The 13,055-nt window shown below is 49.2% G+C and overlaps 1 protein-coding gene across 1 annotated transcript in view; it reads left to right on the top strand.

Moving 5' to 3' along the window:
• ppp1r21 (protein phosphatase 1, regulatory subunit 21) overlaps window positions 1-13,055 on the top strand; it is a 156,176-nt gene that overhangs the window by 41,096 nt on the left and 102,025 nt on the right. The window contains 3 exon segments of the mRNA XM_072511215.1: window positions 3,706-3,764; window positions 3,873-3,967; window positions 12,872-12,924. Coding sequence (XP_072367316.1) covers window positions 3,706-3,764; window positions 3,873-3,967; window positions 12,872-12,924 — 207 coding nt within the window.

Below are 13,055 nucleotides of genomic sequence, written 5' to 3' on the forward strand. Positions count from 1 at the left end.
ACCAGTCTTTTTACCCAAATCCTCCTTCAGGGGGGTGGACAAGTTGATCTGCTTGTTCATTTGGTGGGGTGGGGTGGCGGGGAAGAGGAAGGAAGGGAGGTGGCCAGGATTAGAGGGATAGTTTTGCAGAGGGGACAGACGGGAAGAATTAGGCCTCCCAAACTTGCGGTATTATTCTTGGGCGGTGTATGTGGAGAAGGTGTGGAGCAAGGAGGGGGAGAGGGGATCTGTCGGTAAAGATGGAGGCGAGCTTATGTAGGGGGTCAGGGTTGCAGGCACTGACGACCGCGCCGCTTCCGATGGCTCCATGAAAGTACTCGGTGAGTCCAGTAGTAGTGGCTGCGTTGAAGATTTGGGGGCAGCGCTTAAAGCTGGGAGCTGGATCGGGGGAGCTGGATCGGGGAGGTGCTGACCAGGAGAGTAAATAGTTCGAGCCGGGGAGGATGGATGCGATGTTTCAGGGTTGGGACAAGAGGGGGATTAAGGAAATGAAGGATTGTTCCTTGGGGAGCGATTTGTGCGCCGAGGAGTTGGGAGAGAAGTATGGGTTGGCGCAGGAGGAAGGGTTTAGGTACATGCAGGTTCGGGACTTTGCAAGAAAGGTTTCCCCGATAGCGCCTGCCTCCTCGTTATTGGAGGCAATGCTGTCCAAGGTGGGGTTGGAGAGGGAGGTTGTTTTGATCTACGGGAAGATCCTGGAGGAGGATAGGGTGTCCATGGAGGGGATGAAGGCGATTGGGGGTGGTTGCGGGGGGGGGGGGGGGGGGATGCTGGAAGAGGGACTCTGGTGTGAGGTGCTGCAGAGGATAAATGCTTTGACTTTGTGTGAGGTTGGGGCTGATGCAGCTGAAGGTAGTGTATAGGGCGCACCTCACAAAATCAAGGATGAGCCGGCTGTTCGAGGGGGTGGAGGATGCCTGTGAGCGATGCGTGAGGGACCCTGTGAACCGTGTTCACATGTTTTGGTCCTGCCTGAAGCTGGAAAGATTTTGGAGCACCGTGTTCTGTACAATCTCAGGGGTCTTGCATGTGAACGTAGAGCCCAGTCCCTACAAATCCTATTCGGAGTGTTGGACCAGTCCGAGTTGCAGGTAGGAGCGGAGGCAGATGTCTTGGCCTTCGCCTCACTGATTGTTCGTTTGGGGGGGGGGGGGGGGGGGGGGGGGAAGGGAAGAGAAGAGAGGGAGGGGGGGGGAAGAGAGGGAGGGGGGGGGGGGGAGAGAGAGGGAGAGGGGGGGGGGAGAGAGGGAGAGGGGGGGGGAAGAGAGGGAGGGGGGGGGGGAGAGAGGGAGGGGGGGGGAGAAGAGAGGGAGGGGGGGGAGAAGAGAGGGAGGGGGGGAGAAGAGAGGGAGGGGGGGGGGAGAAGAGAGGGAGGGGGGGGAGAAGAGAGGGAGGGGGGGGGAAGAGAGGGAGGGGGGGGGAAGAGAGGGAGGGGGGGGGAGAAGAGAGGGAGGGGGGGAGAAGAGAGGGAGGGGGGGGAGAAGAGAGGGAGGGGGGGGGAGAAGAGAGGGAGGGGGGGGAAGAGGAGAGGGAGGGGGGGGGGAAAGAGAGGGAGGGGGGGGGAAGAGAGTGAGAGGGGGGGGGGAGGAGAGCGAGAGGGGGGGGAAGAGAGCGAGAGGGAGGGAGAGGGGGGGAAGAGAGAGCGAGAGGGAGGGGGGGGGAAGAGAGCGAGAGGGAGGGGGGGGGGAAGAGAGCGAGAGGGAGGGAGGGGGGGAAGAGAGCGAGAGGGAGGGGGGGAAGAGAGTGGGGGGGGGGGGGGGTGGGGGGGTTGGTCAGCTTCTCCACCCTGTGCCTCGGCGTGGCGAGGGGACCTGCTGGAGTTTTTGACCCTGAAGAAGATGAAGTTCGGGCTGAGGGGATGAAAATGGGGTTCTACAATTGGGACTTGTTCTTCATGCCTTTTCATGAGTTAGTTACCTTTGATTGTTTGGGGGGGGTGGGGGGGGTTGTTTGTTTTGGGCTTGGTTTTGTATTGCTGGAGTTGATTTTTTTTGTATGGTGAAAATCTGACCAATAATACTTTATCAAAAAAAACGCTTGATCAAAGAGGTGGATTTTAAGGGGAAGTAATGTTCTTGGAGATGCACAGGAGGTTCAAGCGTGGCATCCAAATTGTGGGGCTCGGGCAACTAAATACATGGACAGACGCATCTGCGATAGGTAGATGGTGAGGATAAGGTCAAGTCGGATTTCCCCTCTTGCTTCTCTCTCCACCTAGTCTGTCCACTCACTGTCTTTTAGGGCTCAGTAGTGGTGTTACCAAGCCACTCTTGGGAGTGGAATTTTACAGCCCCACTCCCACTGAAGTCAGTGGACTCTTGAATTGGCTCGCTGCACTTTTACAGTCGTGTCCCTACCGTGGTGAGGCCATAAATTCAGCCCTTGGAGATGGACACAAGAGTATCTTCTATGTTCTGTATTCTTGGCATCCTTTGTGCTCCTTCCAGTTGTTATTCAACATGGAGTAATGATCCATCAGCTATGCGGAGGGACGTGGCAGCTGGTAACCAACAGGAAATGTCCTTGTTCATGTTTGATCTGATGCCGTGAGACATCGTGGGGTCCAGAGTCAATATTATGAACTCTAAGGCAGCCCCCTCACCACTGTGCTGCCACCTCCGCTGGGTCTGTCCTGCTGGTGGGGTGGGGTAGGGTTGGTAATGGTGATGTTTGGGAGATGGTCATAGTTATGGAATCATTCCTTGCAGACAATGCCAGGCCATTGCTTGACTCGTCTGTGCGGCAGCTCTCCCAAGTCCCAACATGTTAGTAAGGATGAGTTTGCAGAGTCAACTGGGCTGGTTTTGCAGTTGTCGATTGCTGCGTGATCCATATGATTTCATTCCTTTTAGACTTTGTAGTAGTTTCATTAAACTGAGTGGCTTGCTAGGCCATTTCAGAGGGCATTTAGAAGTCAACCACATTGCTGTGGGTCTGGAGTCACATGTAGACCAGACCAAGTGAGGATGGTAGAATTCCTTCCCTAAAGGACACAAGTGAACCGCAATCCACAATGGTTTTACCACTATTACCAAATTAGCTTTTTAAAAAAAAATAAATCCAGATTTATTAGTTGAATTTAAATTCCACGAGCTGCAGTGGTGGAATTTTAATCCGTATCCCCAAAGCATTACTCTGGATCTCTGGATTATTAGTCAGGTGATATTGCCACAACACCACTGCCTGTCCCAAAGTGCACGCGAAGGAACAGAAATAATTCCTAGAAACTAATTTGGTTATGATGATTTAGATAAGAGTGGAAAGAAGCGAGGGCAGTCCCACTAACTTAAATTAAGCTTTTAATGAGGTTTCTATGGTACTGTCAAAGCTTGGAGTGAGGACCATGAACAAAAATTGACAGTAACAAGATATCATTTGCAACAAGTTATTAGCATGACTGGTGAAGTCCTGATTGGAGATCAATTTTGGGATTGGCTGAAAAGAAGGCATGTGTTTGGGAGGTGACAAATCTGGTCAAGGACTTTGGATAGGAACATGTGGCTGGAGATAGAGCAGAGGTTCGCAGGTCCAGAGGACTCCAGGCTCACTTACAGGTGTTAGATATTACCCAAGGCAAGGGGGTCATTTAGAAAGGCAACAAGCACATTTGACGACTGTAATTACATGCACAGCAGGAATTTTTAGAATAAATTTGGCTATGAAAGGATTCATAAACCTATTGAAAATATGGAATATTTTCCACAGGTGAAATCGCACTCATTGGAAAGAGAAGCAAAAGAATGTAGACTTCGGACTGAAGAATGGTGAGACAGAGTTGTGGCTTGTGCTGTATTGCTTTGCTTGTTATTGCTGAAAGTTTTGCAGCATTGCACATGTTGTGAAACATTTCAAATTAATCTCTTTTAATACAGCCAGCAGCAGCTAAAGAATATCCACACAGACTTGGGTAGTCGATTAGACCAGTCAACAAGTATTATTCAAGAAAAAGTACCTTTCAATGATACAAGTGAGTATGACTTTCTGTGCAATTTAACAGTCTTGGTTCAATAAACCTACTAATATCAAATTGCGATAGATCAGGAGCGTGGGGCTGAAGTGCAAAGAAAACTGCAACAAAAGGTTTTTAAAATAACTGAAAAGTGGGTGCAGTCTAAAACAATCTATATAGGCATGGTTCACGGATTCCAGCAGGTTGCAAAAAAGATAAACAATTGGACGTCAATCAATGCCACACTCGTGTATTGCAATGCTGACTAAACTGGTATAATAGGGACTTCTGGTGGCGTGGGCGAGCAGGGTGGCCGCAGCAATAAGAGCTCCCGCTGGTGGCCGCGATTCACGGCGATTTCGGGGAAATACCCGAGTCTTCACGCACCCCCTGACTATCGTCGGCCTTTGGGGCCGTCACGAGCAGCCAGCGGGGCCGGTTTAAAAACCGGCGAAGAACCCTGCGCGAGTGTCGGGCGGCGGTGGTTGAGGCGCTAGGCCCGGGGCGGCGTCGAGGTCAGAGCAGCGGGGGCGGAGCTACGAGGCTGCCGAGGTGGCAGGCCCGAGGCCAGGGTATCATGTAGGGAGGGTGCTCCACGTCGGATGGCTCCCACCTAGGAGGAAGAAAGAAGGCTGAAGCCTGGTCCCGGGGGAGCTCTGGGTGAATGCAGAGGAGAAAGAAAGAAGGTTTAAGGAAGTTTGGTAAAAAAAATTTTCTCTCCCCCTTTTTAAAAAAAAAAAGATAAGTCAGATTGATGAAGGACAGGAGGGTGAAGGGGGAGAGAGGAGAAAAGAAAGAAGATAAAAAAACAATAAGCCGCTAAAGGATGCGAAGAGCAGCGTCGAAGAAAGGAGAAAACGCGGGTTCGCCGCTGAAGGAGAAGACTATCAAAAGTGTTGACAGGATGGCAGAAGCCAAACTGCAAGGTGGGGCCGCACTACATACGGTGGAGAAGTTGACCACGAGGTGATGGCGGTGGAGCTGGAAAAACAGTTTGTGAGGTACATGGAGCCCTTGAGGAAAGAGACGGCGGTCGTGTTGAGGTCATTGGTGGAGGAGGCAATCAGCCCGATGAGGGTGGAGGTGGCAAAGGCATCAGCCGAGGTGAGAGAGCAGGGCGAGAAGATGAAGGAGGTGGAGGAGGCCGTGTCACGCGCAGCGACCAGGTCACCTCGATGGGGGATGAGATGCGGAGGGTGGTGGAGGTTAACAGAGGACTCCGAGCAAAGCTGGAAGATTTGGAAAACCGCTCAAGGCGGCACAATATGAGAATTGTGGGTTTGCCCAAAGGGACAGAGGGCTCAAGGCCAACGCAATACTTCGCTAAGAAATTGGTGGAGCTGATGGGGGAGGGTGAGAGCCCCACCCTGTACGAGCTAGACCGAGCTCATCAATCATTAAGGCCAAAGCCCAAAGCGAACGAGCCGCCAAGGTCAGTAATTATCTGCTTCCATAAGTTTTGCATGAAGGAGAAGGTATTAAGCTAGGCGAAGCAGAAGCGTGAGGTGCTGTGGGATGGTACTGCGGTTCGGATCTACCAGGACTTGAGGGTGGAGTTGGCAAAAAGACGAGCGGCGTTTGGGCGCGTGAAGGCGGCTTTGTACAAGGGGGTGCGATTTTGGTGTGGTGTACCCGCCGAAATTGAGAGTAACATATAACGCCAAAGACTTTTATTTTGAGACAGCGGAGGCGGCTGAGGCGTTCGTGAGGGCAGAAGGCTTGGGACAGACGTGAAGAGCGGAACTGGAAGAGAGACTATGGACTGTGTTTGAGCGGCTGGAAAATGTATAAATGTTACAACTTTCTTTTTGCTGATTTGTATTGCAATTTACTTCTCTTTGCATTGTTACAGAGTTCAAGTTAATGGCGTTCTGTGTTGCGACGGTTATATGTTATGTTAGTGAATTGTAGGGGTTGGATTGTTGGGTTTGTTTTGGTGTTCATTTCCCTGGGACTGGGTGGAAGGGGGTGAGAGGTCTTGGTGGGGGGAGCCCACCCGCGCTAGCTATCTAAAGTCACTTAGTGAACGGGGGTGGGCTGCGGACGTTGGAGCCTGGATAACAGGCTTCAATGGGCCTACGAGGCGAGCGAGAGCGGGGGAAGGGATGGATGGTGGGGGATGTTTTTGTAGGGGGGGTTCTTGGGAGAGGGGGAAGGGGTTAGATGTTAACAATGGACAGGGGCGGGTCAGGGCCCGGTGGTATGGTGATGGTGGATAAGAAGGGTGGGAGGGTGAGAGACCCCCAGTTAGGATAGTCATGTGGAACGTGAGAAGGTTAGGAGGTCCGCTCAAGAGGTCAAGGGTGCTTGCGCATCTTAAAAGTTTGAAAGCCGATGTAGCAATGCTGCAGGAGACTCACTTGAGGGTGAAGGACCAGGTGAGACTTAAAAAGGGCTGGGTTAGTCAGGTGTTTCACTCTGGATTTGATGGAAGGCTCGAGGGGTAGAGGTAATGGTCAGCAAAATAATACGCTTCCAGATGGAGAAGGTGGTGGCAGATCAGGGGGGTAGATATGTGATTGTGACAGGGGCATTGGAGGGGAGGTTAGTGGCGCTGTTAAGTGTATACGGTCCCAATTGGGACAATGTGGGATTCGCGAGGAAGATGTTTGGGGCTATTCCTGACTTGGACACGCAGGAGCTGATTTGGGGGGGGGGGGGGGGAACTGGGACTTGGTGCAGGAGCCAAGGTTGGACAGATCACGGCCGCGCTCGCTGGTCCCATCGGGGGGGGCGAAGGCGCTGGCTGGGCTAATGGTGGAAATGGGAGGGGTGGACCCTTGGAGGTTCCTGCACCCAAGGGAATGGGAGTACTCTTTTTTTTTTTTTTTTCTCAGCGGTCCATAAGGTATACGCGCGGATCGACGTTTTTGTGGTTGGGAAGGCTTTGCTGGCTGGAGTCAAGGGGTCGGAATACTCTGCAATTGCAGTGTCAGATCACGCTCCACATTGGGTGGATATGGTGCTGGAGAAAGGGGTAGCGCAGAGACCGGGGTGGAAACTGGATGTGGGGCTTTTGGGCAACCAAGTGTTCTGTGAGAAAATTGAAAAGGTAATTAAGGAATATGTAGGTTTCAATTGTACGGGTGACGTGTCGAAGGCAGTCGTCTGGGAGGCTCTAAAGGCGGTGGTGAGGGGTGAGGTGATTTTGTTTAAGGCCAGGGTGGACAAAGAGGAGAAGTTGCAGTGGCAGATGGTAATAGATGAGATGTTGGAGGTAGATAGGAGGTATGCAGAGAATGGGGACCCGGCAAAGCTGGAAAAGAGGAAGGAACTACAGGCGAGCTTCGACCGACTGTCCACCAGGAAGGTGGTGCGCCAACTGAGACGAGCAAGGGGTGCAGTTTATGAACATGGAGATAAGTATGTCAGCAGGTCTGCTCCGGAGGGAGGCAGCGGCAAGGGAAATTCTTCAGGTGAGGGATAGGGCAGGGAAGTTGGTGGTGGCTCCAGTGCTGATTAACAAGGTTTTTGAGGAGTTTTATGGGAGGTTGTACAAGTTAGCCACCCGGGGGAGACCGTGAGTTGCAGGAATTTCTAGATGGGTTGGAGTACCCAAGGCTCGGGGAGGGGGACAGGGCTACTTTAGAAGGAGCGATAGTGGAGCAGGAGATAAAGGATGCGATTGGGAGGATGCAGTCAGGGAAGGTGGCAGGGCCGGGTGGGTTTCCGGTGGAATATTATCAAAAATTCAAGGATAGGTTGGCACCCCTGATGGTGGGGATGTTTGAGGAGGCGATAGGGAAGGGGGTGTTGCCGCACATTTTGGGGCAGGCATCGATTTCACTGTTGCTTAAAAAAAGATAAGGATCCGACGGAGTGTGGGTCGTATCGGCCCATATCACCTCTGAATGTGGACGCAAAAGTGTTGGCGAAGGTACTGGCGGTAGGCCGGAGGAGTGCTTCCCGAAGGTGATAGGGGAGGATCAGATGGGGTTCGTGGAAGGGAGGCAGCTGTTTTCGAACATTAGGAGGGTTTTGAACATCATTATGGCACCGGCGGAAGGGAAGGAAACAGAGGTAGTTGTGGCATTGGGCACCGAGAAGGCGTTTGATCGGGTAGAATGGGGGTACCTGATGGCAGTGCTGGAGCGGTTTGGGATTGGACCAAGGTTTGTGAACTGGGTAAAGCTATTATCTAAGGAGCCGAAGACGAGTGTCCGCACAAATAATATCAGTTCGAGATACTTTTCTCTCCACCGTGGGACGAGACCGGGATGTCCTATGTCCCCCCCCTGCTGTTTGCACTTGCGATTGAGCCGTTGGCCATCGCATTGAGAAGTTCGGGAGCATGGAAAGGAATAGTGCGGGGGGGGGGGATAGAGCATAGGGTGTCCTTATATGCCGACGACTTGCTGCTGTATGTGTCGGAACCGAGTGCGTCGATAGGAGGAATATTGGAGCTATTGCGGGTATTTGGGTCTTTCTTGGGGTACAAGCTGAACCTGGACAAGAGTGAGTATTTTGTGGTATCTCGGCCAGGGGTGGGGGGGCTGCCATTCCGTAGGGCAGGGACTTATTTTAGGTATCTGGGGGTGCAGGTTGCCCGGGAGTGGGGGAGACTTCGCAGGTACAACATCACTTGTTTGGTGGGAAGAGTGAAAGCCGATCTGGCAAGGTGGGACGGCCTTCCTCTCACTGGTGGGTCGGGTACAGGCGGTTAAAATGAATGTGTTGCCACGATTCCTGTTCATTTTTCAATGCCTACCGATTTTTCTGCCAAAGTCTTTTTTCAGGGAGATTGAGGGAAGGATTACCTCATTCATATGGGGAGGGAAGGTGGCCAGAGTGAGAGAGGTGCTGCTACAGAGGGGAAGGCAGGCAGGGGGGTTGGGTCTCCCGAACCTGTTGTACTACTACTGGGCGGTGAATGTGGAGAAGGTGCGGAGCTGGGTCAGAGGGGTTGATTCTCAGTGGGGCAGAATGGAGGAGAGTTTGTGCAGGGGGTCGGGGCTGAAGGCACTAGCAACAGCGCCGCTCCCGATAGCTCTGGGGAAATATTCAGGGAGTCTGGTAATAACAGCTTCATTGAAAATCTGGAGGCAGTTTCGCCAACACTTCGGGTTGGGGGTAGGGTCAAGGAAAATGCCGATTCGGGGGAACCGCAGATTTGAGCCAGGGAGGTGGGATGGAAGTTTTCGGAAATGGGAAGAGAGGGGGATTAAGACGCTAAAAGATTTGTTTCTTCAGTGTCGGTTTGCAGGATTGAGGGAGCTGGAAGCGAAGTATGGGCTAGAGCAGGGAGAAGTGTTTAGGTACATGCAGGTTCGGGGTTTTGCCAGGAAGGAGATACAGAGCTTCCCAGAGGAACCGGCCTCCACATTGCTGGAGGAGGTGTTGGCGACAAGGGGACTGGAGAAGGGGCAGTGTCAACGGTGTACGGAGCTATTTTGAAAGAGGATAAGGCACCACTGGAAGGGATCAAAGCAAAGTGGGAGGAAGAGCTGGGAGAGGTTATAGAGGAGGGGGTGAGTTGCTCTGGAGAGTGAATGCCTCCACCTCGTGTGCGAGGTTGGGGCTGATACAGCTGAAGGTGGTATATAGAGCGCACCTCACGAGGCTGAGGATGAGCCGATTTTTTGAAGGAGTAGAGGATGTGTGTGAGCGTTGCGGGGGAGGGCCTGCTAATCACGTTCATATGTTTTGGTCCTGTCCAAAGCTAGGGGAGTACTGGAAGGAGGTGTTTAGGGTAATTTCCAAGGTGGTGCGTGTGAAACTGGACCCGGGTCCCCGGGAGGCCATATTCGGGGTGTCGGACCAGCCAGGGTTGGAAACTGGTGCGGAGGCAGATGTCATAGCCTTCGTCTCGTTGATCGCCTGAAGGCGGATCCTGCTGGGATGGAGAGCAGCCTCTCCACCCAGTGCCCTGGCTTGGCGGGGGACCTGTTGGAATACTTGACCCTTGAGAAGGTTAAGTTCGAACTGAGGGGAAGTTCGGAGGAGTTCTACATGTCATGGGCACTATTTATTATGCACTTTCAAGAACTGGATAACATCAAACATTAGGGGGGGGGGGGGGGGGGGCTGGCTGTGTGGATTAAGGGTGACGATGGTGATTCCTTTTTGTCATTTGTTGATGTAAACATGCGGGCTGATGTTTAGGGGTTGGTGGGTAGGTGGGATCATTGTTATTATGGGGACTGACATATCTTGCTGATTATTGTTTATTGTTGATGGGTGTAAATGCGGGAGAAAATGTGAAAAAGGAGGAGAATAAAAATATTTTAAAACAAAAATATATCTCAAATTGCTTAGGAAAGCCGGTGTAGTTGGAGCCTTATAAATCATATCATATAATTTGCTTCAACAAGCAAATGGCTGTGAATTCTCCGCTGGTTGTGTTAATTGAATTAGTAGTGTTGTGAAGCCATCAGATCTCAAAAGGGAAAATTGTTCTCAATCACTTGTTTTTGAATATTAAATTCTTTGACCGATTATTAAAGACCACATTGGTCAAATTTTGACCTTATCCTGACCTGGAAACACACATAATGGGACGTATATTTAAAAAAAATGTTAAAAAAAATTTTTTTGAATTGCTTTTATGCCTGGCTGTTCCCATTACTGCCCCCCAAGCTGATTCCCCAGCAAAATTGTCCAAAGATGAACAAAGACAAAATGTCCCAGGTGAGCAGCCCTGGGTGTAGCCCATCTCGTGTAGCACAAGCTAAAGATGAACCCTCATTCCAATAACCACTTCGAAGTTTTGAACTTGAAAACACATTTCCAAGTAGATAGATCACAATATGGTTTATCAATCCATGAGTAAATAAATATGCACAAGAACTCCGTATTTTAGAGAAATGATAGAATGGCAAAAGTGTGCTTCGTTTCTTTTTTTGATGCCTGGAATTATAAAATGCTAACTTTTGGATCACTTTCCCCACCAAAGTTAACCTCATGCAGAACAGTTAAATAAATCTCTTTGGAATATGTAAAATAATGTTAAGCATCACTTCCCCACTCTGATCCAGTTTCCCTCTATTTCTCCTTTTCTGAAGCTAGAGACACATGAGTAATATAGTTCTCTGGGTATGGCACTCTGGCAACTCATTTGAGTGACCATCTAAATTATGTGCTACTCATCTCCATTGATTTCATAGCTGAATATAGTCATGCCCTTGCCTGATGTCCATATATTTACACAATATCAGCAGGGATCAAAGTGACCCTGACCCTAGTATTTTTAGTAGGGTTTACTAGGTCAGGATCGTGAACAGGAGCTTGATTTACCTTTTATTTTTCCTAACTAAAGGTACTGAAACCAATTGTGCCTTTTCTTGTCCTGCAACTGAAATTAGATAATTTAGTACAGACAAGGGAATCAAATTTTGGGACGATCGTGATCTGTATGGCTTAGCCCTCGGGGCTGGTTTAGCACACTGGGTTAAATCGCTGGCTTTTAAAGCAGACCAAGGCAGGCCAGCAGCACCGTTCAATTCCCGTACCAGCCTCCCCAAACAGGCGCCGGAATGAGGCGACTAGGGGCTTTTCACAGTAACTTCATTGAAGCCTACTCGTGACAATAAGCGATTTTCATTTCATTTCATTTCAATGATTTATGAAGCGATTATCAAATCCAGATGCTTTTCCAAATAAATGTTCCAACATGTTCATTATCTGAAGGGATGACAGCTGAGTAAGAATTTTGCTTTGGCTTGTATCTGCAAAAGCCCCCTCCATGCATTTCTAAAATACTGCAATGTTGTCTTTTCATGTTGGACATACTTTATGGTTATTGCATGATGACCAAACTTGCAAGGTTATCTGATTTTGAGTAGTATTATGTTGAATATGTTTACTGATCAAAGTGAAATCCTCACGTAAACATTTGCACTTGTAAGAAAGTCTGCGGTGAGATGTTGAGAGCCCTTATATTGGTTGGAATCCAGTAGTTTGTTTATTGAATGAGTTGAGTGGCTGGACCAGGATTATTAAATGGGAAAAGAACCTTAAGTCAGCAAAACTTCAGAAGAGTCTTAGAAATAAAACTGGAAATATACAGTATATGAAACCAAGTTCTGGGCAGTGTTGTGTGTTGGGCCCTCTATCAGAAGCATACTGGCTGACCTGTTATTTTTCCACTATTTTGTTTTCCTTTCCAATTCATGGCTTCTAGTGCAGGAGATGATTGGTTAGTGCAAGATAAAATCACAGCATAAATTATAGAGAAATGTTGCCTGTAAATAAGAAATGAGGCACCTAATATTTGGAGAATATCAGGCGGCATGGTGATGCAGTGGTTAGCACTGTTGCCTCACAGCGCCGAGAACCCGGCTTCGATCCCGGCGTGAGTCACTGTCCTTGTGGAGTCTGCACATTCTCTCCCTGCAGGCTAGGTGGATTGGCCGCGCTAAATTGCCCCTTAATTGGAAAAAAAAGTATTGGGTACTCTTTATATTTAAAAAAAAAAAAAAAATATTCATATTCTATATTGCCTTTTAATAGCGCCAGTTTGGTGTGGCTTTCTAGGTACTTGATTAGTGTTTTTTAAAGACAAATTGCAACTATATGTACATTGTCACCCAATGCTAGTGATACCTGAAGTAATACATATAAAATGAAACCTTGTTTACTGTTGTGAAGCTCAAGAAAGCATTTGGTGGGCTAATTAGATTTTGCTGATGTTTATTTTCCTACAATGCCAGCAGCGCGGGTTCAATTCCAATACCGGACAGGCACCGGAATGTGGCAACTAGGGGCTTTTCACAGTAACTTCATTGAAGCCTACTTGTGACAATAAGCTATTATTATTATTTTGTGTCCCATACAGTGCATAGACCTGTTGCTAGCTATGAGAAGTTTTCAAGTTTATCACTTGGACAGCCACAAACGCAGATGGAAATTTAGAGTGCACCTTCTGTTTTCAATGTGTATTTTAAAGTTTAAAACTTAATTGTTTAATATTTCATTCCTATATAGGGTTTGCAGAATACAATACATTGGATGTACCTGTACATGACAGGAGGCATCAGGTGAGTAACCCAGAAATGGATTGTTGAAAATCTTTGATATATATGTTAAGCTTCGGAAAGCTGTTAGAGCTGTATTTATGTGTGTATTGAGAATATACAAATTTTACAAGTGCTGTATTATTTAAAAGTTT

The sequence above is a fragment of the Scyliorhinus torazame genome, chromosome 1 (genome assembly GCF_047496885.1).
Source record: "Scyliorhinus torazame isolate Kashiwa2021f chromosome 1, sScyTor2.1, whole genome shotgun sequence".
Taxonomy (NCBI): Eukaryota; Metazoa; Chordata; class Chondrichthyes; order Carcharhiniformes; family Scyliorhinidae; genus Scyliorhinus; species Scyliorhinus torazame.